Below are 20,386 nucleotides of genomic sequence, written 5' to 3'. Positions count from 1 at the left end.
ATTATTGTTGGTCTTGAAGGTTTCCTCTAATTTGTTTCGTTTAGTGATGACAAAGATGTCATCCACGTAGCGGACCCAAAGTTTGGGTTGGATGGTTGGTACAGCTGTTTGTTCGTATCTCTGCATGACTGCCTCTGCTAAGAACCATGATATCGGAGATCCCATGGGGGTTCTGTTGGTTTGTCTGCAGGTTTTGTTGTTGAAGTGGGTGATCAGGCATAGGTCCATTAGCTTGAAGATGTTGTCCTTGCTGGTGAAGTTGGTCGTGTTTGTAGGCAGTAATTCAGAGACTTGAACAAACAGCTCTGCCAACCATCCAACCCAAACTTTGGGTCTGCTATGTGGATGATACCTTTGTCATCACTAAAGGAAACAAATTAGAGGAAACCTTCAAGACCATCAATAATACCCTTACTGGCATAAAATTCACTACCGAGGAGGAAAACAACAACAAACGGCCATTCCTAGATGTCACAGTAGAGCGAACTTCAAGCCAACGTCTACAGGAAAACAAGGCATACAGACTAAATATTGAACTACAGAAGCAATCATCCCAACATCCACAAATGAAACTGCATTAGAACATTATTTCAATGAGATCCACAGACAGCAGAGCAGAAAATCCCCTATACCGTGTATTCAGAAAGAATGGGGTACCCAATGACACAGTCCGCCGATTTCTCAGCAACAAACCCAAACAAGCAGACAGACCAGAAACCCCAGCCACTCTCCCCTACATCAAAGACATCTCGGAAATAACTGTCAAATGACTCCGACCTCTTGGTATCATGGTAGCCCACAAACCCACCAACACACTAAAAAAGCAGCTAATGAACTTGAAAGACCCTTTACAGACAATAAGCAAAACTAATGTCACTTACAAAATACCGTGCTAGAACTGTAACAAACACTACATTGGACAAACATGCAGAAAATTAGCCACCAGGATACATGAACACCAATTAGCCACAAATAACATGACCCCCTCTCACTAGTATCCTTACATACAGATAAGGAAGGACATCACTTCGACTGGGACAACACATCCATCCTAGGACAAGCCAAACCGAGACACATATGAGAATTTCTAGAAACAGGGCATTCCAACTGGAACTCTATCAACAAACACATTGAATTGGATCCGATTTTCCACCCCCTGAGAAAAAGAACAGGAAATAACATCACTACAGGAAATTATGCCACCATAGGAAATGACATCACCAACCCAAGGAAACCCAAACACGTAGATAGAAAGTGGGGCATGCCACCAGTGCTTCATCCGGAGGCTCACTGATGATGTTACCTAGTAGGATGACAAAACCTCTAGAAAATAACCTTCCAGCTCAGCGAGCAAACCTACATCCAGAATCTCAACCTGAGCTACAAATCTTCTCAAAATTCTGGAGAGTATTGGATGCAGATTGAAGGCTCACGTGGAGCACAAATGCTAGTACAGAACCATTTGGGACGAATGGCCTGTTCCTATGCTATACCCTTCATGTAATAGCCCTCAAGTGTCAATAACTAATCATAAACTCCCAACAACTCGAATCAAAACTGGCAACTGTCTGAAAGGGGTCTTTTGGAAGGAGTGTGTCAGTTTGTGTTTAATAGGTTCTAATATCCTGTCCTCTTCTTTTCCTAATTCCATTGCTCAGATAAACCAGAAGTTAAAAGATGTCTCTGAACGACTGCACCAGCTCAGACTACAGCCTGGCGTAGACAATCCAACAAGCCAAGGGGTAAGGGACTAACTGCTGAACATTTTCCGTGTGTGATGACAGCCATGTCTCTGTGCATCCAATCTCACTGCCTTTTACCTGTTGGCACTATGTCTTTCTTTTGAGTGCTTCTTACTTTGTCTTTGTGGTTAGAATATCAGTTCGGAAACTGAGTCTTCACTCTTGTGAGGCGTTGATTTGTTTTTTAAATTTTTGCTTCTATTTTGAGCCGCTCAATTTGAGAAACATCTAGAATTCAGTGGTCAAATGGACTGAGATCATTGAATTGAAACTTGAAATTAGGAGAGAATGTGAGGGTTGGGGGACTGGGGGCAAATGGAAGAATATCGTCACTGTTGCACGCAGAACTTCAAATCTGCAAGACCGTAACCTCTGATATTTATAACCCTTTTCCTAATTCTTTCAGAATAGGAATTAGCAAATGCTATGGGGTTTTTTGAGGCTGGTGATACAACCAGGGTTACTATTTCTGGAAATGCTCCTCTCGTATTTCTGACCAGTGCTCAATGGTTTTTTGTTTTCCCAGTAATTTGTGCTGGCTATTGTGTAATTTTTCCCGCTGCCATCTGATTTGGTAATATCTGTATTAATTACAAATATTAATTTCCTGTTAGAGGATGGACACCACCAGAATATTTCTGCAATCTGGCAGTTTGCTCAGAGTTGACCTTCTATTGGTGGTTTTGCTGTCCCACTTTGCAATGCCTGATGCCCGCAAGATATTGGTTGCCACCAGCATTGCAATTGGCATTTTTTCTCTCTCTCTCTCTTTACCAATGTCTTTCAAGACAATCCAGCTGTGCAGTAGCTACAAGAGGCAACAAGCTGGAAAGGCAAATACGAAGACAAACCGAACAGCATCACTGATGGGATAATTTGGGAAGATGGGGAGTTAGCAAGGCTTGGTGTTTCCAAGTGATGCTGACGGAGCAGGTATCTCAGGAGCATCAGAACTCCTCGATCTCGACCTGTTGTGTAGGCTTAGACTCCGTTGGCATCTTGTCACTGGAGAAGTGGTCAAGCTTCATGTCAGATCACATGCAGTCTGTGGATGAAGTGTTTTAGTGGCCTGTAGATTCAGATTGACCTCCTGATTTCTGCTGTACTGGGGTTGGATGGGTTGCTACAGCTCAGGGAGGGTGATGGGGAATATTTAAGTGCCTTCTGGCTAAACGGAGCCAAAGGAGCAAGAGTGCGGTTCCAATCTGGGGCGAAATGGAGCAGGCTTTAACATTGGTGGCTTGGAGTGTGTCGTAGGGGTAGCTTTTTCTCTAAGTGAAAGCCGGTACTTGGAGCAAGACAGGATTGTGAATTGAACTGAATCAATTGAAATATGATTAGGTTTCTTATTCCCCGCCTGAAATGCTGTTGAGAGCAAGTTTACCCCATCGTGGAGGTGGAGCACAGCCTGAGTTTGCCCATTTCCTTCTGTCATGGCCAGGACAGGAGAGAACATAGAACAATACAGTTCAGAACAGGCCCTTCGGCCCTCGATGTTGCGCCGACCTGTGAACTCATCTGAGCCCATCCCCCTACACTATCCCATTATCATCCATGTGCTTATCCAAGGATTGTTTAAATCTCCCTAATGTGGCTGAGTTAACTACATTAGCAGGCAGGGCATTCCATGCCCTTACCACTCTGAGTAAAGAACCTGCCTCTGACATCTGTCTTAAATCTATCACCCCTCAATTTGCAGCTATGCCCCCTCCATACAAACTGACGTCATCATCCTAGGAAAAAGACTTTCACTGTCTACACTATCTAATCCTCTGATCGTCTTGTATGTCTCTATCAAATCCCCTCTTAGCCACCTTCTCTCCAACGAAAGCAGACCCAAATCTCTCAGCCTTTCCTCATAAGACCTTCCCTCCAGACCAGGCAACATCCTGGTAAATCTCCTCTGCCCTTTTTCCAGTGCTTCCACATCCTTCCTGGAATGGTGCGACCCAGACTTGTACACAATGTTCCAAGTGTGGGCGCACTAGCGTTTTGTATAGTTGCAGCATGAAATTATCGCTCTGGAACTCAATCCCTCTACCAATGAAACCTAACACACTGTATGCCGCTTTAACAGCACTATCAACCCGAGTGGTAACTTTCAGGGATCTATGTACATGACTCCAAGATCATTCTGCATATCCACACGACCAAGAAGTTTTCCATTCACCCATACTCTGCCTTCCTGTTATTCTTAGCAAAGTGAATCACCTCACATTTAGCTGCATTGATCTCCATTTGCCATCTCTCAGCCCAATTCTGCAGTTTATCTATGTCCCCATGCAATCTGCAGCATTCATCCAAACTGTCCACTACTCCACTGACTTTAGCATCATCTGCAAACTTACTGACCCACCCACCTATGCCTGTGTCCAAGTCAATTATGGAAATGTGTTACTGGAAAAGCGCAGCAGGTCAGGCAGCATCCAGGGAACAGGAGAATCGACGTTTCGGGCATAAGCCCTTCTTCAGGAATCTGATTCCTGAAGAAGGGCTTATGCCCGAAATGTCGATTCTCCTGTTCCCTGGATGCTGCCTGACCTGCTGCGCTTTTCCAGCAACACATTTCCAGCTCTTGATCTCCAGCATCTGCAGACCTCACTTTCTCCTCCAAGTCAATTATAAAAATGAAAAGTAGCAGTGGTCCAAAAACAGATCCTTCTGGCACACCACTAGTAACTGGACTCCAGGTTGAATATTTCCATCAACTACCACTCGCTGCCTTCTTACAGAAAGCCAGTTTCTAATCCAAACCGCTAAATCACCCTTAATCCCATGCCTCTGCATTTTCTCCAACAGCCTACCATGTGGAACCTTATCAAAGGTTTCACTGAAGTCCATGTATACCACGTCAACTGTCCTACCCTCATCTACATGCTTGGTCACCTTCTCAAAAAGCTAAGGTTTGTGAGACATGACCTACCCTTGACAAAACCATGTTAACAATCTGCAATCCAATTGTTGCTTGCTAGATGATTATAAATCCTATCTCTTAAAATCCTTTCCAAAACTTTTCCTACAACAGACGTAAGGCTCACTGGTCTATAATTAAATGGGTCATCTCTACTGCCCTTCTTGAACAAGGGCACAACTATTGCAATTCTCCAGTTTTCTGGTACTAAACCTGTAGACAATGATGACGCGAATATCAAAGCCAAAGGCTCTGCTATCTCCTCCCTAGCTTTCCCGAGAATCCTCGGATAAATCTGATCTGGCCCAGGGACTTATCTACTTTCACTCCTTCTTGAATTGATAACACTTCTTCCTGACTAACTTTTATCCTTTCTAGTCCAATATCCTGTATCTTATTCTTCTCCTCTACAATAGTCTCCTTTTCCTGCGTGAAAACAGGTGAGAAATATTCATTTAGCACCTTTCCGATCTCCACAGGGTCCATACACAACTTCCTACTTCTGTTTTTGACTGGCCCTGTTCCTAACCTAGTCATCCCTTTTTATTTGCCTGGTGTACCTATAGAAAGCTTTAGGGTTCTCCTTTATTTTACCTGCTAAAGACCACTCATGTCATCTTCTTGCTCTTCTTAACTCTCTTTAAATCCTTCCTAACTAATCTGTAACTCTCCATCCCCTCCTCTGAACCATCTTGTCTCAACTTCTCATAAGCCGCCTCCTTCCACTTAAGAGATACAGTTTCTTTCTTAAACCACGGTTCCCTTCCCTTTTCACTTCCTCCCTGCCTGACAGAGAGTACCTACACTTTCCCATGCCCACTCTCATTGCTGAAGTAAAGTTCAAGCAGCTGACCCTGCTGCTTAGTGTTTGAACCCTTGCTGGGTGATGAGGATGCACTGAGCGGTCATTCTCTCTTCTATTGCAGTCATTTGTCCAAGGCATGTTGATTTGGGAACTCTCAACTTCCCGGTAGATTGATTAGAATTCAATTCTGGGGTTAGTGTAGCCGGTAGTTGATCTGAAATCCATGTGGGAGCAGGGTTCACTATCCATAAAAAAAGCATGAAAGGGCCTGTGAACTGCTCTCTACTTAATTCCCTGTCTCAAAGGGAAAGTGAAATTACTCCACAGGGGCCAGTCTCCCATGCACGTGACCAGCTAGCTCAGAGCCAGTTCCTAGAGTGAGGAGAATCCCTGAGACTCCTGCTTACCCCTGTCAGCTAGGGCTCCCTGTTTGGCCTAAGTTAATAGCTCCAATCAGGGAACTCTTACTCCTGAGTTCCACCTGCCGATCTCCTGTTCCAATCACTGCAGAAGGCTTCAGTTGTTCCTTTATGTAGAAGTTGTACCATTTAGTTCACACTGCATTCAAGGGAGTAAGTCCATTTTGGATTTTAACTGCATTGAGCGCTGCATATTGGCCATCTCTTCTTTCATTTGAACCAAGACTATCCCCCTCTGCACGGCCACTGAGCTAGCCTGCATATTGTCTGAACAGTTCTGAGCCAGGATGTGTTTTAAGGCAGGGATTTGTCGATAATGGATGCTGAGTGAGGTGAAGGTGAGGGGTCAGGATTTATTCAGCCATCTGGTACACAATCCCTGTAAATGTGTCACGTTGCATTCAGTTTAATTGGCTCCTTGGTCTGGCAGAGCCCACACTTTTGAGTATCCTTGACTGATCAAAACATTAACAGAAAGAGTGGAATGATGTGTTTGGACTCTTCCCTCATTTTATAGAAAATGTAAGTGATCGACTTCTTTTGCAAAGAAAAGAAATTAGTCAAACTCCTTGACAGCTTGATCAAAATTCCGCCTGTGCCCTAACTTCTTTCAACCTTGCACCGTGTCTTCCTCCAGTTTGATCTCCTCTGCTGTTTTTGACCAGGTGGTATCATGATTTTGTTTCATCTTGGGGATTACAATGCTGTCCAGTTTTTTTTGGTTTGGTTTTGTCAGTCTAACCAATTTGCTGCGGGGATTGGCGCTGTGACTGACTTCCAACTTTGGAAATCTTTCTCGATCTAGCTTCTGACTACGCCGCTGAGCTGTGTGTAATGGATGGGCAAAATCCGAGGATAGAATTGACAGGGTTGCCCACAGGACTTTCAGTGGCTTTTTAACAGGGTCTGAATCCAAAACTCTCTCGCCCCTCTCCCATTCACATTAAAGACCATTGCAGTTCACTTGGAGAAACGATTTCTCTGAGCTACATACACACAATGCAGCATCATCGGTTAACAAGGCTGTTTCAAAAGCAAAAACACTCAGTTGGGGTTTTGTTTTCTGTGTTTTTACTCAACGTGGTGACACTTGAATCTTGTGTTGATGAGCTCTGAATCTTTCTGTATATTTAACGTGTATTTAATATTTTCGTCTGAAGCGCTTGTTAATATTTATGAAATTCAATGCTTCTCCTCTTTTCCCTCCTTTCTCTCCCCTTTCCTCTTTGACTTTGATCTCTCTGTGACACACTGTCCTCCAACAGTGTCCCACCAAGTGGTATTGGAAGCTAGTTCCTGTAAGTCCGCCTCTCAACTTTTTACTGCATCTCACCTCTGACCCTTGACTTTTGCCCTGTTTCCCCACCTTTTTCTTTTGAGAAAGAAAATGCCTTGTTGAGATGATTTTAAAAAAAAAAAAACTGTTGGCTTGAGTTGCAGTGTCTGCGTGTTTTTTTTTAAACAAATCCGTTAACCTTTGGTTTGGGGAGTCGGTGGTGGGGAAGGCTGCATGATGGGATACTCAAGAAGCGAAGGATGCTGGGATTGTTTATTCTGCCCACAAACAAAATTTGGATTCTCGCCTACCCTTGCAGGGCAAAATAATAGCTCATGTGTTATTACATAATGACTTGACAAAATTGCTTTTAAAGTGCCAAAAATCCAAATCGATAAGCGATAGGATGTTTTCTTAATGGACAAAACAAAACCTCATCCTAAAAGCGGCATGATCTTCACGAAGTGTGCAGTAGATCTGTTTTCGAGAGTGAGGAGCAGGAGAATCAACGAGCATCTGAGGATCAGGAGAATTAACCTTTCGCGCATTAGCCTTATGTCTGAAACGTCGATTCTGTTGCTCCTCAGATGCTGCCTGACCTGCTGTGCTTTTCCAGCACCACACACTTTCTGTGTAGATCTGTTTTAGTGACTTTTCTCCCAATAACTTTTTGTTTTCCTCTCTTCAGTGCTGTGATTCATTAGTTTCTCACTGAAAGATTTGTCAGCTATTACCCCTTTTTAAAAGTATTGTCTAATAAGGCATCTGGATGGGTGCCTTATTGAGCAAATCCCTCTAAACCCACCCAAGGTTGAGAGGGATTTGGGCCAAATGCTGGCAAATGGGACTAGATTCATTTTAGGATATCTGGCTGGCATGGATGAGTTGGGCTGAAGGGCCTGTTTCTGTGCTGTCCATCTCTATGACATTAATTGTGTCAGATTTAAATTGGGCAATTAGTGAGGACTGCAGATGCTGGTGAGTCAGTGTAAATAGAGTGTGGCGCTGGGAAAAGCACAGCAGGTCAGGCAGCATATGAGGAGCAGGGGCAGTCCTGATGAAGGGTCCTCCCTGAAATGTTGACTCTCCTGCTCCTCAGATGCTGCTGTGATCTTTCCAAGGCCACACTCTTATCTACTCAGATTTAAATTGGCTTGTTGAATTGGTCAGAAATTTTAAAAAAAAAAAAAAATTCTTGCAGGTAGTACAAAACAACGTGACAGAACTGGCGTTTAGGAAGCAGTGTCTTGTCCGTTTAGTCAGTGAGACTTCCCTTCGGAGAGAGCCGAGATTGTGCTCCAAACTTGGGTTGCTCACTTGTGGCTAACCTCTATTGAGAGTGATGAGGGGTTGTGTGTGCGCGCACGCTTATGAGACGGTCAGAAAGGCTCAGGAAGAGGAAGGCTAACTGAGAAATGCTCTTCAGCCATGGGTTTCGGGCCGTAGGAACCTGCTGCAGTATGAATCGAGATGGCTGCTGTCTTGACCACCTCAATTGGTGAAAACTCATGGAATGGAGTTCTGACTAGGAGGTGCCATGGATGTTTGTAAAGCAAATCTATGTAGAGGGGGAAGGGCAAAACACCCGCGGAATGCATAGTTTTAATTGTTTACTTTATTTTCCACACCCATTTATTGTTAAAGATGGCAAACTTCATTTTTTTTTTGACACGGTATGGGCACGCTGTTGTGTCTGAGTGACCGCATGCCATTTTGGATATTGTATTCTGGGATGTGAGTGAGCTCCCTCTGACTTTGGGGACTGGCTCTGCTAGTGTTCTCTGGTCAAAGTGTTGCCATTTGGCCTCAGAATGACAACCTCTGCGAATGGTGACACGGAGAAAACATTGATATGCCCATCGCTCTTGAGGTAGTGTGTGACAGCAATGAATCGGTGTGACAGTGTCAAATTGATCCTGGGTTTAAAAAAAAATTGAAGCTGAAATTGGTTCTGACTATTTGTTGTATATTGGTGACTATCCGCCATACCTAATGTGAAGGTTAATGAATCTAGAGAAAGGACTCACTTTGCCTGATCATAGCAATGTTGACCTCACAGTGAAGCTGCCAACATGTATTCTCATTATCCTGTTCTCTCTCCCCTGTACTTTTGTTTCCTCCTCTTCTCTCTTCCTCTTTAAAAATTGGGTCACTTATTCTGTTTGGATCCCCATGTTCTGTTGCTCCAGCTCATGAACGTCATCTGTTTGGATCTCCCTGCAACCTAGGGGAGGCATGGCCTAGTGGTATTATCATTAGACTGTTAATGTAGAGACCCAGGTAATGTTCTGGGGACCCAGGTTCGAATCCCACCCTGGTAGATGGTGTAATTTGAACTCAGTAAAAATACTTACAAGTAAGAGCTTAACAATGACTGACTGTGAATCTGTTGTTGATTGTTGGGGAAAAAAAACCATCTGGTTCGCTAATGTTGCCATCCTTATCCAGTCTGGTCTACAAGTGACTGCAGACTCACAGCAATGTGGGTTACTCTTAACTGCCCTCTGGGCAATTGGGGATGGGCAATAAATGCTGGCCTGGCCAGTGATGCCCTCATCCCGTGAAGGAGTAATTAAAACCAACCTGGTGAGAGGTGTGGGTGTATGGCCTGGGAGATTGAGGGGCACGGTCAAGTACCTGAAAGCTGTCTCAAACTGGAATCTGAACCATTCCATGATTAAAAAGCTTGACACACTGCACCATTGAACACAAAGAGATCATTCGGCCCCTCTAGGCTGTGCCGCTGTTTAATTAGATCATGGCCTCTCTGTAGCATGCCTCTGCCTTTATTTTGTAACCCTGATTGTGAATTGCCTGCTGGAATTATGATCCAACCTCACTTCGCCTCAAAATACATCTGTTATATTTTTCCACGATGGATCATTTTTGTCAGAACCTCTTTTTTTGTCAAGATTGATAGCTGATTGGGCTCCTGGAAAGTGGCTTGCAGATGGTTTAGATCTTTAGATTTGGATATGGGCTTTGCCAGCGAGGCCAGCAGTTGTAGCCCGTGGCTCTTCAGAAGGTGGTGGTGAGCTTCTCTCTTTGAACCCTTGCAGTCCATGTGGTGTTGGCAATCTCTCCATGCTATTAGGGAAGCTCAGTGGTTGGCATTGCTGCCTCACAGTGCCAAGGACCCAGGTTCAATCCCAGCCTCAGGTGACTGACTGTGTGGAGTTTGCACATTCTCCCCATGTCTGCGTGGGTTTCCTCCAGGTGCTCTGGTTTCCTCCCACATTCCAAAGATGTGCAGGTTAGGGTGGATTGGCCAAACTCAATTGCCCATAGTGTCCAGGGATGTGCAGGCTCGGTGAATTGGCCATAGGAAACACAGGGAGTCGGGTAGTGGAGCGGATGGGTCTGTGTCGGATGCTTTTCAGTTGGTGTGGACTCGATGGGCCGAATGGCTTACTTCCACGCTACATAGGGATTCTATGATTAGAAAGGGAATCCCAGGTCTTTGACCCAGTGACACTGAAGGAACGGCGATTTATTCTGAGTCAGGATGGTGAGTGGCTCGGAGGGGAACTTGCAGGGGGGGTGGTGTTCCCATGTATCTGCTGTCCTTCTACTTCTAGAAAGTAGAAGTCATGGGTTTGGAAGGTTCTGTCTAAGGACTATGGGGAGTTGCTGCAGTACATCCTGAGAGTTTGCACACACTGCTGGCGCTGTGCATCCTTAATGCCCTCTGTTGGAGCCTTCGGCAGTCCGAAATTTGGAGGGGGAGGATACTTGGCATGAGCAGTCCAAGTGGCCATCCTTTCCTAGTAAGGATCTGCTGGCCAATACTGGCAGGCCCCATGACCAGAGAGAGCACACCAGCTGAACCCCTGCCTGCGTCTCCTCTTCCAGCAGCGACGGGATCTCCAGGAATTCCAGTTTGAAATCGTGACAGCAAGCCACAAACCTGGGACTAAAATCACAAGGACCCTGAAGAAGATGGATCCTCAATGTTTTCTTTGGCAACGCATTAGTTGCAAAATACTATGGGCGAAGACCCAAGAAGTCTTGAATTTCTAGGAATGCGTCACAGCCAGAGGTGCCAACGTTTGGTGGTCTTTGGGTATATGTTTGGGGGTGAAATTATAAAAGCAAAAATCATGGTGTTTCTCCACCCACCTCCTTCCCACTCCGTCCCCTTCAAACAAAGAGGCTGATTGTAATTCATTGTGACCCTGACTGGGATTTGTCAACTCTATGATGTTTGATTCTGATGTCCTGTGTTATAAACTTGCAACATTTATGGTTTGGAAGGTGGCGAAAGACTGAACTGATTTATTTTCGTTGCAATACCATTTCACGCCCTCACCTATGCGAAATTATTAGTGTAAAGAAAATGAGACTCCACTTTGGGGTGGCTCAGTGGTTAGCACTGCTGCCTCACAGTGCCAGGGACCTGGGTTCAATCCCAGCTTTGGGCGACTGTCAGTCTGGAGTTTGCACGTTCTCCCCGTGTCTGCGTGGGTTTCCTCCTGGTGCTCCGGTTTCTCCCACTGTCTGAAGATGTGTAGGTTATGGTGGATTGGCCTTGGTAAATTGTCCCTAGTGTCCAGGGGTGTGCAGGCTAGGTGGGTTAGCCATGGGAAATAGAGTCGCAGGGAGAGGTGGATCTGCATGGGATGCTCTTCGGAGGGTCAATGTGGATTCGATGTGCCAAATGGCCTGTGTGCACACTGTAGGGAGTCAATCATAGAGGATGATCAGAGAAACGAGAGAGGGAGGAGTGTTCACAAAAGTAAACTCTCAGGAAACCGAAAGATAGACAAGAGCCCTTCCAAAAGAAAGTGCGGTTTAAAAAGCATAGAGGGAGGGTAATCATTATATTGCTAGATGCTGATTTACTGAAACAGGTGTTAGTCCATTGACCATGAGCTGATTATTCACATTTCACCATTCAATGCAAACTCCAGTCTGTGTTCTTTCTGTAACATGGCTCTCCAGCATTTGGGACTTGAACCCAGACCTCCTGGCTGGGAGGTGGTGATACTGCCATTGCTGCATAAGAGCCCTTCCCTCACCTTTTCTAAACAACTCCCCTTCCTGGTGATAACCAGATCTTCAATGCATTCTCCAGTGGGCACTGACCGCTCCTTTTGAGCGTTTCCTGGTTTATTCTTAAAGGGACCATTTCCAGCATTCTCTGGAAAGAGGTATTGGGGTGGGGGGTGGGGGTGGAATGTGAGGAAAAGGCCATTTCCTCCCCTCAATTCTTCCAGCTTTACATTTTAGCAGTGCTACTAAACCAAATGTGTTTCTGTTGCTGTTTTTTAAAAAAACCATAATGTTTTTCAAGCTCTGTGGGGAACTTCAGAGAGTTGGCTGGGTGATGTATGCTTAAATTTACAAGAACGCAAGAAATATTTGGCCCCCTCGAGCCTGTTCCGCCAATCAATAAAGTCATGGCTGATCTGACTGTAGCCACAGCTCCCCTTTCTTCCTCCAGCCCTCCGATCGCAAGCTCTTGACTCTAATGTTGATGAAAACGCTAAGATCAATGTTAAGAGACAGCTGATTCCAAGACCAGTGGTTGAGGTTTGTGCCCAAGAACCTTCTACATTTTTCAAAAAAAAAATCATGTTGTCATGGAGAGCTGTCTGAACGGGTGACGTATCTTGTGTGGTTTTTCCCCTGGTCTTTATGGCATGTTGACTGATTGGACCGATTTCCAGTCAACGAGAGAGGTATTCTGCAGTACAAGGGATTTGGTCACCTGAATGGAATTTTCTGGCATTTTTCATTCACTGTCCGGTCCTTGTTGCTTTTGTCATCAACTTACTGCAACCTGACGGGCAATACGAAGCCATTTTGGCCATTCAGCAAGTAGTTAAGACACCCTCTTCTACATAGATTTCTAGAAAGTGCTTCTTAGGTTCTGTGCTCTTTCGGTAATTCATTGTAATTGGGCCCATTTTAAACTGGTCATCTCTGTCTAAGAATTGTAGTTGGCAATCCCAGAATCCTTTGCTTTGAGAGTGAATGTTAATCCTTTACCTCCGTTGTTAAAATCTGAATACTTTTTTAAATTGGGTTGTGTGTCTCTTAGATCATTGGGTTGAATGTTATCTTTCACAGAGTCTCTGCCCGCTGTGCTTGGCATCTACCCTGTCCACAAATTAAAACAAAAGGGAGGGGATTTGAGTTCGGTTTCGCTTTCCCCTCAGAGGTGTTTTCCAATGGGATGAGGAGGGAAGTTCTCATTCCACCAAGTTGGGTATGGAATGGTTATTGAGATGAGCTTTCTCTTCCAATCAGTCCACAGTTCCTCATTCAGAGGGAGGAGGAAGCCATCTCAAATGATTGGCCAGAGCTTGGTTCAATGTGCCAAAGTTATAGAAGCAAGATGGAGGCCAGGGTTTCAAAATGAGCTCTACAGGCATGACATGGGGCATGGGGATCTGGTGGCTGTGGGTTTGGCCAGCACAGTGGCTAGCACTGCTGCCTCTCAGCGTCAGGGATCCAGGTTCGATTCCAGCCTCTGGCGACTCTGTGTGGAGTTTGCACGTACTCCCAATGTCTGCGTGGGCTTCCTCCAGGTGCTCCAGTTTCCGCCCACAGTCCAAAGATGTGCAGATTAGGGTGGATTGCCCCTTACCTTCAGGGGTGTGCAGGCTAGATGGGTGAGCCATGGGACATGCAAGATCACGGAGATCTGGGTGGGATGCTGTTTGGAAGGCTGGTATGGACTGAATGGGATGAATGGTCTGTTTCCACACTGTAGGGATTCTATGATAGCAGCCCAGAGGGGTTCAAATCCTACCATGGTATATGAAATCCAATTTCCACAAAATTGAATGACAGACACAAAACTAAAAATGAGGTGGCACGTTGGCTAAGTGGTTAGCACTGCTGCCTCAGCGCAAGGGTCCCAGGTTAAATTCTAGCCTCGGGCAACTGTCTGTGTGGGTTTTCACATTCTCCCCGTGTCTGTGTGAGTTTCCTCCGGGTGCTCCGGTTTCCTCCCACATTCCAAAGATGTGCAGGTTAGGGTGGATTGGCCATGCTAAATTGTCCATAGTTATTAGGTGCATTAGTCGGGCGTGGGTTACTCTTCAGAGGGTCGGTGTGGACTTGTTGGGCCGAAGGGCCTGTTTCCACACTATAGGGAATGTAATCTTATCAGATAATAGACACAGGGATTGGGTGGGGAAGGGGGCGAGACTAGGTGCTAACCCTCCATCCCGAGAAGAGTGAAATATGGAGAAATTGTTGGTGGGATGTGCCATCCTGAGGAGAGATGGGGACTTTTTTAATTCGAGAGCATGAGGTGCACAAATGGCGAAGTCTTTATCTAAGTGGCGCTCTCTAATTGGATATCGAAGAATAGAATTTGGGTGGGGGAGGAGGAGGAGGATAAAGGTATCCCGGGGAAGCGAGCAGCTTGTGGAGAGACCCGCCCATGTCGAGACCATCAATGGAATGAGCTAAGAGACACTGATTCCTCGCTGCCCTATCGTGTGTTAGCCAAGCCGTAGGGCTGCATGCTGGTCACCTGACAGACCTCAGCGCGCTCTCGTTCTCAGTGGCTGAGTCTAGTACACTGCGTTTATGCTTCTTCCTTTTTTTGCCATTGCATTCAGCATGCCATCGCTTTTTGTTTGAAGGAGTCTGAGAATAAGCCTCCTATGGTAACGTATCGCATCAGTTCAATCAACTTTGTCTTTTGAGTTTTACTTTTGTGGTTGGGGAGGGATACGGGGAGTGTGGGACGCACCGGGGGCTGTCATCGGAGACAGGGCTGCTTGTGAAGAAGGCTGCTTTATTCCTTTTTAATCGCCAGGCCCCAGTTGGCAGTTGGCCCCTCAACCCTTTTTTTGCGGTTCCGGAAGATTCTGCGGCCCGTGCCGCCAAAACAAATCACTCTGGACTTTGAGCTTCCGACAAGGAAAGTTTGAGAAATTTCTGCATGAACTGCGTTGAGTGTGTTTGGCCACCCCAGTGCTTAAAACAAGAGGCTTTTTTTTAAATTACAAAGTTAGCAGACATCGCTGTACACTGGAAATATGTTCATTTGAAACCGAAAGGCCTCCAGTGAAAAATGGTCTTTATCGAACGACCGGAAGACTGCGGATACTGTAAATCAGAAAGTTGCTGGAAAAGCTCAGCAAGTCGTAGAGTCATCGAGATGTACAGCACGAAAACAGACCCTTCGGTCCAACCATGCCGACCAGATATCCCAACCCAATCTAGTCCCACCTGCCAGCACCCGGCTCATATCCCTCTAAACCCTTTTATTCATATACCCATCCAAATGCCTCTTAAATGTTGCAATTGTACCAGCTTCCACCACTTCCTCTGACAGCTCATTCCATACACGTACCATCCTCTGGGTGAAAATGTTGCCCCTTAGGTCTCTTTTACATTTTTCCCCTCTCACCCTAAACCTATGCCCTCTTGTTCTGGGAAAAGCCTTTGGCTATTTATCCTATCCATGTCCCTCAGGTCCGGCAGCATCTGTGAAGAGTCATTAACTCTGATGTCTCTCCACACTTGCTGCTCGACCTAAGCTTTTCCAGCAATTTCTGTTTTTGTTGAAGAGATGTTCAGCTACTACCTGCTCTGCTGTGCGTTCAGGCCTTTCCTGACCAAGTGCTTAAATCACTGAACAAATTGATCCCTTGAGAGGGTGTTGTCTCGCACAGGAAAGTCCTGATGGTCACAACCCCATTCCTTTCCTGTTTCCCAAGTCCCAGATCTGTGCCTCAGACAGAAATGTGGACCCAGGTTGTACCAGCCTAGCCTCCAGAGTTGGTTCTGCTTGACTCTCAAGCTGAATGTAGCATTCGGGTTTTATTTTCAAAAAGTTAGAAAAGCCACTGGAATGTGATTGGGTAATACCTGAAACTTGCCTTTGTACAGCACCTTTTAATGTCATTAGGGGATTGAAGGAACTCTCGCAAGGCCCCGTAACTGGTCGTGTGTTCATTTGTTCACCGAGCGAGCTGAGGGGCTCAGAAACAGCCAACCTGCCCAGAGCTTCAGGGCACTGGGGACCTGGAACCTGAGTTGACTGTAGTCACCCCAGAGTCGCTTGCTTCTCCTGTGTCCTGGTGATTTGCTCTCATTCTGGACGTAACTCAAGAGGAGTTGGTTACTCTCTGGAATATTATGCCCATCTTTCTGCTTTACATAATGTTCCATAGTATCCCTACAGTGTGGAAGCAAGCCATTCGGCCCAACAGGTCCACACCGACCCTATGAAGTGTATCCCACCTAGACCCATCTCCCTGCTATCCCTGAGTTTCCTGTGGCTGATTCACCTAACCTACACATCCCTGGGCATTATGGGTAATTTAGCACGGCCAACCCACCCTAACCTGCACACCCCTGGGCACTATGGGCAACTTAGCCTCACCAATCCACCCTAACCTGCGCATTTTTGGACTGTGGGAGGAAACCCACACAGACATGGTGAGAACGAGCAAACTCCACACAGTCACCCAAGGATCAAATTGAACCCAGGTCCCTGGCACTGTGAGGCAGCAGTGCCAACCACTGAGCTACCGTGCCACCCCGTTTAAAACTTCCTTCAGGCTTTTGGGAGGGCAGCTAGCTCGTTGAATATAACTAACAGCTCTCAACCTTTCACTTGAGTAATTTAAGTGTTATGCGTTTGAAGTGCAGTTGTGTTCAATTATTCACTTTTCTTCCAAGTCTAACTCTGACAGATCCTTCAATGTCATAGAATCCTTACAGTGTGGCAACAGGCCCTTTGGCCCATCAAGTCCACACCAACCCTCCGAAGAAGAACACATCCAGACCCATTCCCCTACATTTCCCCTGACTAATACACCTAACCTACACATCCTTGAACACTATGGGCAGTTTAGCTCAGCCAGTTCACCCTAACCTGCACATCTTTGGACTATGGGAGGAAACCGGAGCACCCGGAGGAAACCCACACAGACACTGGGAAAAAAGGCAAGCTCTACACAGACAGTCGCGTGATGGTGGAATCTAACCCAGGTCCTGGTGCCATGAGGCAGCAGTGCTAACCACTGAACCACTGTGCAGCCCCTAATTCAATGTCATCCTATTCAATGAGGCCAGACTTTCTGACTGAAGCCATAGAGACCTGCTGAAATCCCCTGGCAGTGACTGTTCAGACCCACCCCTGTAATTCAGAAGAGCAGCTATCAGGAGCAGTTTCCCTGAGCTGCCTGCTTCTGATTTATGTTCCGGTCAGTTTTTGAATCTGGGTTTCTCCCACTCTGCCACATCTTTCATCTTTGTCAGAGTGATGAGGGACCAGGATCATCATTCCATCTGCACAGCTTCTCAGAGGGTAGAGCACAGAAGAGGGCCAAGAGAGGTCTGCTGGAAGCTGTCAAACCCCATCCTTGTCTGGGTAGGCCCAAGTGCACTCTACTCATTACCCCATCCATTTCACACTGTGAGGGACAGACCCGAATTAGTTCTCCATCTGTTAATGGATTACTTTGTGTCCCGAGGGTAAACCATCCCAAGGCCTGGTTCTGGCACGAACTGAGGGCAGTTCAAAAATGGTCACTGGGGTAGACTTATCTTAGAGTCGGAGAGATGTCCAGCACAGAAACAGACACTTCGACCCAACTCGTCCATGCCGACCAGATATCCTAAATTAATCTAGCCCCATTTGCTAGCACCTGGCCCATATCCCTCCAAACCCATCCAGATGCCTTTTAAATGTCGTAATTGTACCAGTCTCCACCACTTCCTCTGGCAGCTCATGCCATACACTCACCACTCTGTGGAAAAAGCTGCCTCTGAGGTCCCTTTTTGAATCTTTCACCACTCACCCTAAACCTCTGCCCTGCAGTTCTGGACTCCCCAACTCTGGTAAAAAGACCTTGTCTATTTATCCTATCCATGCCCCTCATGATTTTATAAATCTGTATAAGGTCACCCCTCAGCCTCCGACGCTCCAGGGAAAACTGCCTCAGCCTCTCCTTATAGTTCAAACTCTCCAACCCTGGCAACATCCTTGTAAATCTTTTCTGAACCCTCTCAAGTTTCACGACATCTTTCTTATTAGCAGAAAGACCAGAATTACACATGGTATCCCAAAAGTGGCCCAGCACTTTTATTGACTGACTTGGGTGATCTGGCTTTAGAGGTTGTGTTGTCAATATTTTTCACTCAACTTGTTCAGAGATGTTATTCCTCTGATGACGCACCTCTGGTCCAGGTGGGACTTGAACTCAGGCCTCTGAGGTTCAGAGGTAGGGACATTACCACTGTACCTTAAGAGCCTTTAGGTTCTGTTTTATTGTTTAAGATCAGTCAGGCAATAAATACCTGTATTGAGTTTAAATTGGCCCTGGAGTTGGAGTTCCCTCCCAAGATTCTGTCAGACCAGAGCGTGTTGTGAGGGGTAAAATATTCAAATGTGAATTGTTTAGTTAAAAGATAAAAATTTTCACATGAGTTAAAATGCAAAGTTCTCTCTCCTCTGGGTCCAGTCTCTTCCCTTCAACAATTCTACATTCTAAGCGCAAACAAACCTTGAAATCCATTGAGCGAGTTACAGACAAGTAGTCAGCTGTTCGTGCTGAGTGTGAATGTTGAGAAAATGCAGACTCAGTGGCTGATGTGGAAAAGACCAAATATGACACCACTGAAGTAAGGGAACTCCTTCACCCCCATCAGACAGCCCCTGCTAACTGGTCCCTCGGAGGCTTTATATAAGAGTTTTTCTTTTCAATAGCTGGCGCGTAATGTCTGAATCTTGTCATTTTGGCCAACTCACGTTTTGGTGCATTTGGTTCGTGACCCAGTTCCGAATCCGAGTCCATTGTAAGGCAAAATCGGACTGGGTGAATTCAGGATATCTGGTCAGCCTGGACTAAGGGTCTGTTTCAATGTTGTACGACTCTATGACTCTGAAACCTGAGAACAACTTGAGAAATGTGCCAGTTATCGGAAATGCCCGTGTTGCTCCTTGAAGGAAGGGCCTGTGCCCGAAACGTCGAATCTCCTGTTCCCTGGATGCTGCCTGACCTGCTGTGCTGTTCCAGCAATAAAGTTTCAACCTTCAAATCCAGCTACTAAAGGCCTGAATATCTCGGACCCTCCTGTAAAGGGGAGCTGGAGGTGAAGGTAAACGATGGGACAAGGTTTTCTTTCAGTCTTTGTGGTTCCCAAAAACACTCGGACATTGAACCACCCCGAGATCTTTATTCAGGAATCAATCTTAGCCCTTGGAGTGGCTGCAGTGTATTCAGCATGGCAAACATTCTGCCCCCTTCACTATCGGGAAAACCAGTGACCTGGACTTTATCACACATGGGAAGCTTGGTTTGTGCAAATTCACAGATTCTTACAGCACAGAAAAGTCCCTTGGACCCATTGAGTCTGCACCTACCTAACATCCATTAAAAGCGTTAATCCCAATTTCCAGCACTTGTCCCACATCCTTGAATGTGACGATATTTCAAGTGCTTGTCTGAATATTTTTAAATGGTTGTAAGGTTTCCGGCCTCCTTCACCTTCCCATTCGCATTCCTTACATTTCAGATTCCCACTGAGTGAAAAGCAAGTTTCCCCAAATGAATCTCCTGCCCCTTACCCTCAAACTGTGCCCCCTTGTGAGCGACACCTCTACCACAGGGAACAGCTCCTTCACTGCCTTGTTTCCTGCTTTACAAAAGTGGCTTGCACTTCACAAGTATTCGTGAGGTGTCTTTGGATGAACGTGAAAGGTGCTATATAAATGCAAGTTCTTCCCTTCTGTGTTTTACTCACTCCTCTGGAGAAGAGCGAAGAGTTAGTGTGGAAAATCGTACATAAACAGACATAACAGAGTGGGAGGCACCAAAAATTCAAAATACCTTGACTTTGTAACTGGAGTCAGTAAGATCTATCATGTAATTAGACACCGATAACAGTCAAACAAGTAGTGATGCAGAGAGCAATCCAACTCAGCCATTAATTTGACATTCTTCCGAAACAAATTATAAACTCCAAATGTTGGGTTAAGGTCTTATGGCCTTGTAACTACAAATTAAAAAGGAATATTACAGTCGAGTATTGAATGACTTTCTTTCTTTTTCACCTCTTCATGTGAGAGTTGGTTTTTGGTTTTAATTTTGCACTGTGCAGTATTTTTCAGGCCTGTTGAATGACCACAAGAATCTTTCTTTCTTCCATCCTGTGCATGCATCATTCCATTCCGGAGTTGGCATGAGTGTACTTTTGAACGTATGTGGAATGCTGTGACTTCTGTCCTGTAGTAGTGTTGCTTGAAGTTTTGTTGTT

General features: G+C 45.6%; 1 protein-coding gene across 1 annotated transcript in view; it reads left to right on the top strand.

Annotated features, from left to right (window-relative positions):
* camsap3 (calmodulin regulated spectrin-associated protein family, member 3) overlaps positions 1 to 20,386 on the top strand; it is a 208,174-nt gene that overhangs the window by 117,492 nt on the left and 70,296 nt on the right. The window contains exons 4-6 of the mRNA XM_087983177.1: positions 1,659 to 1,742; positions 7,143 to 7,175; positions 14,731 to 14,778. Of these exons, the coding sequence (XP_087839303.1) occupies positions 1,659 to 1,742; positions 7,143 to 7,175; positions 14,731 to 14,778 (165 nt within the window). The remainder of the gene's footprint in view (positions 1 to 1,658; positions 1,743 to 7,142; positions 7,176 to 14,730; positions 14,779 to 20,386) is intronic.

The sequence above is a fragment of the Chiloscyllium plagiosum genome, unplaced genomic scaffold (assembly GCF_037043375.1).
Source record: "Chiloscyllium plagiosum isolate Xiang-an unplaced genomic scaffold, Cpla_swu_hap1 HiC_scaffold_45, whole genome shotgun sequence".
Lineage (NCBI taxonomy): Eukaryota > Metazoa > Chordata > Chondrichthyes > Orectolobiformes > Hemiscylliidae > Chiloscyllium > Chiloscyllium plagiosum.
The sequence above is the reverse complement of the archived record's forward strand: the minus strand, read 5'-3'. Positions and strand labels throughout refer to the sequence as shown.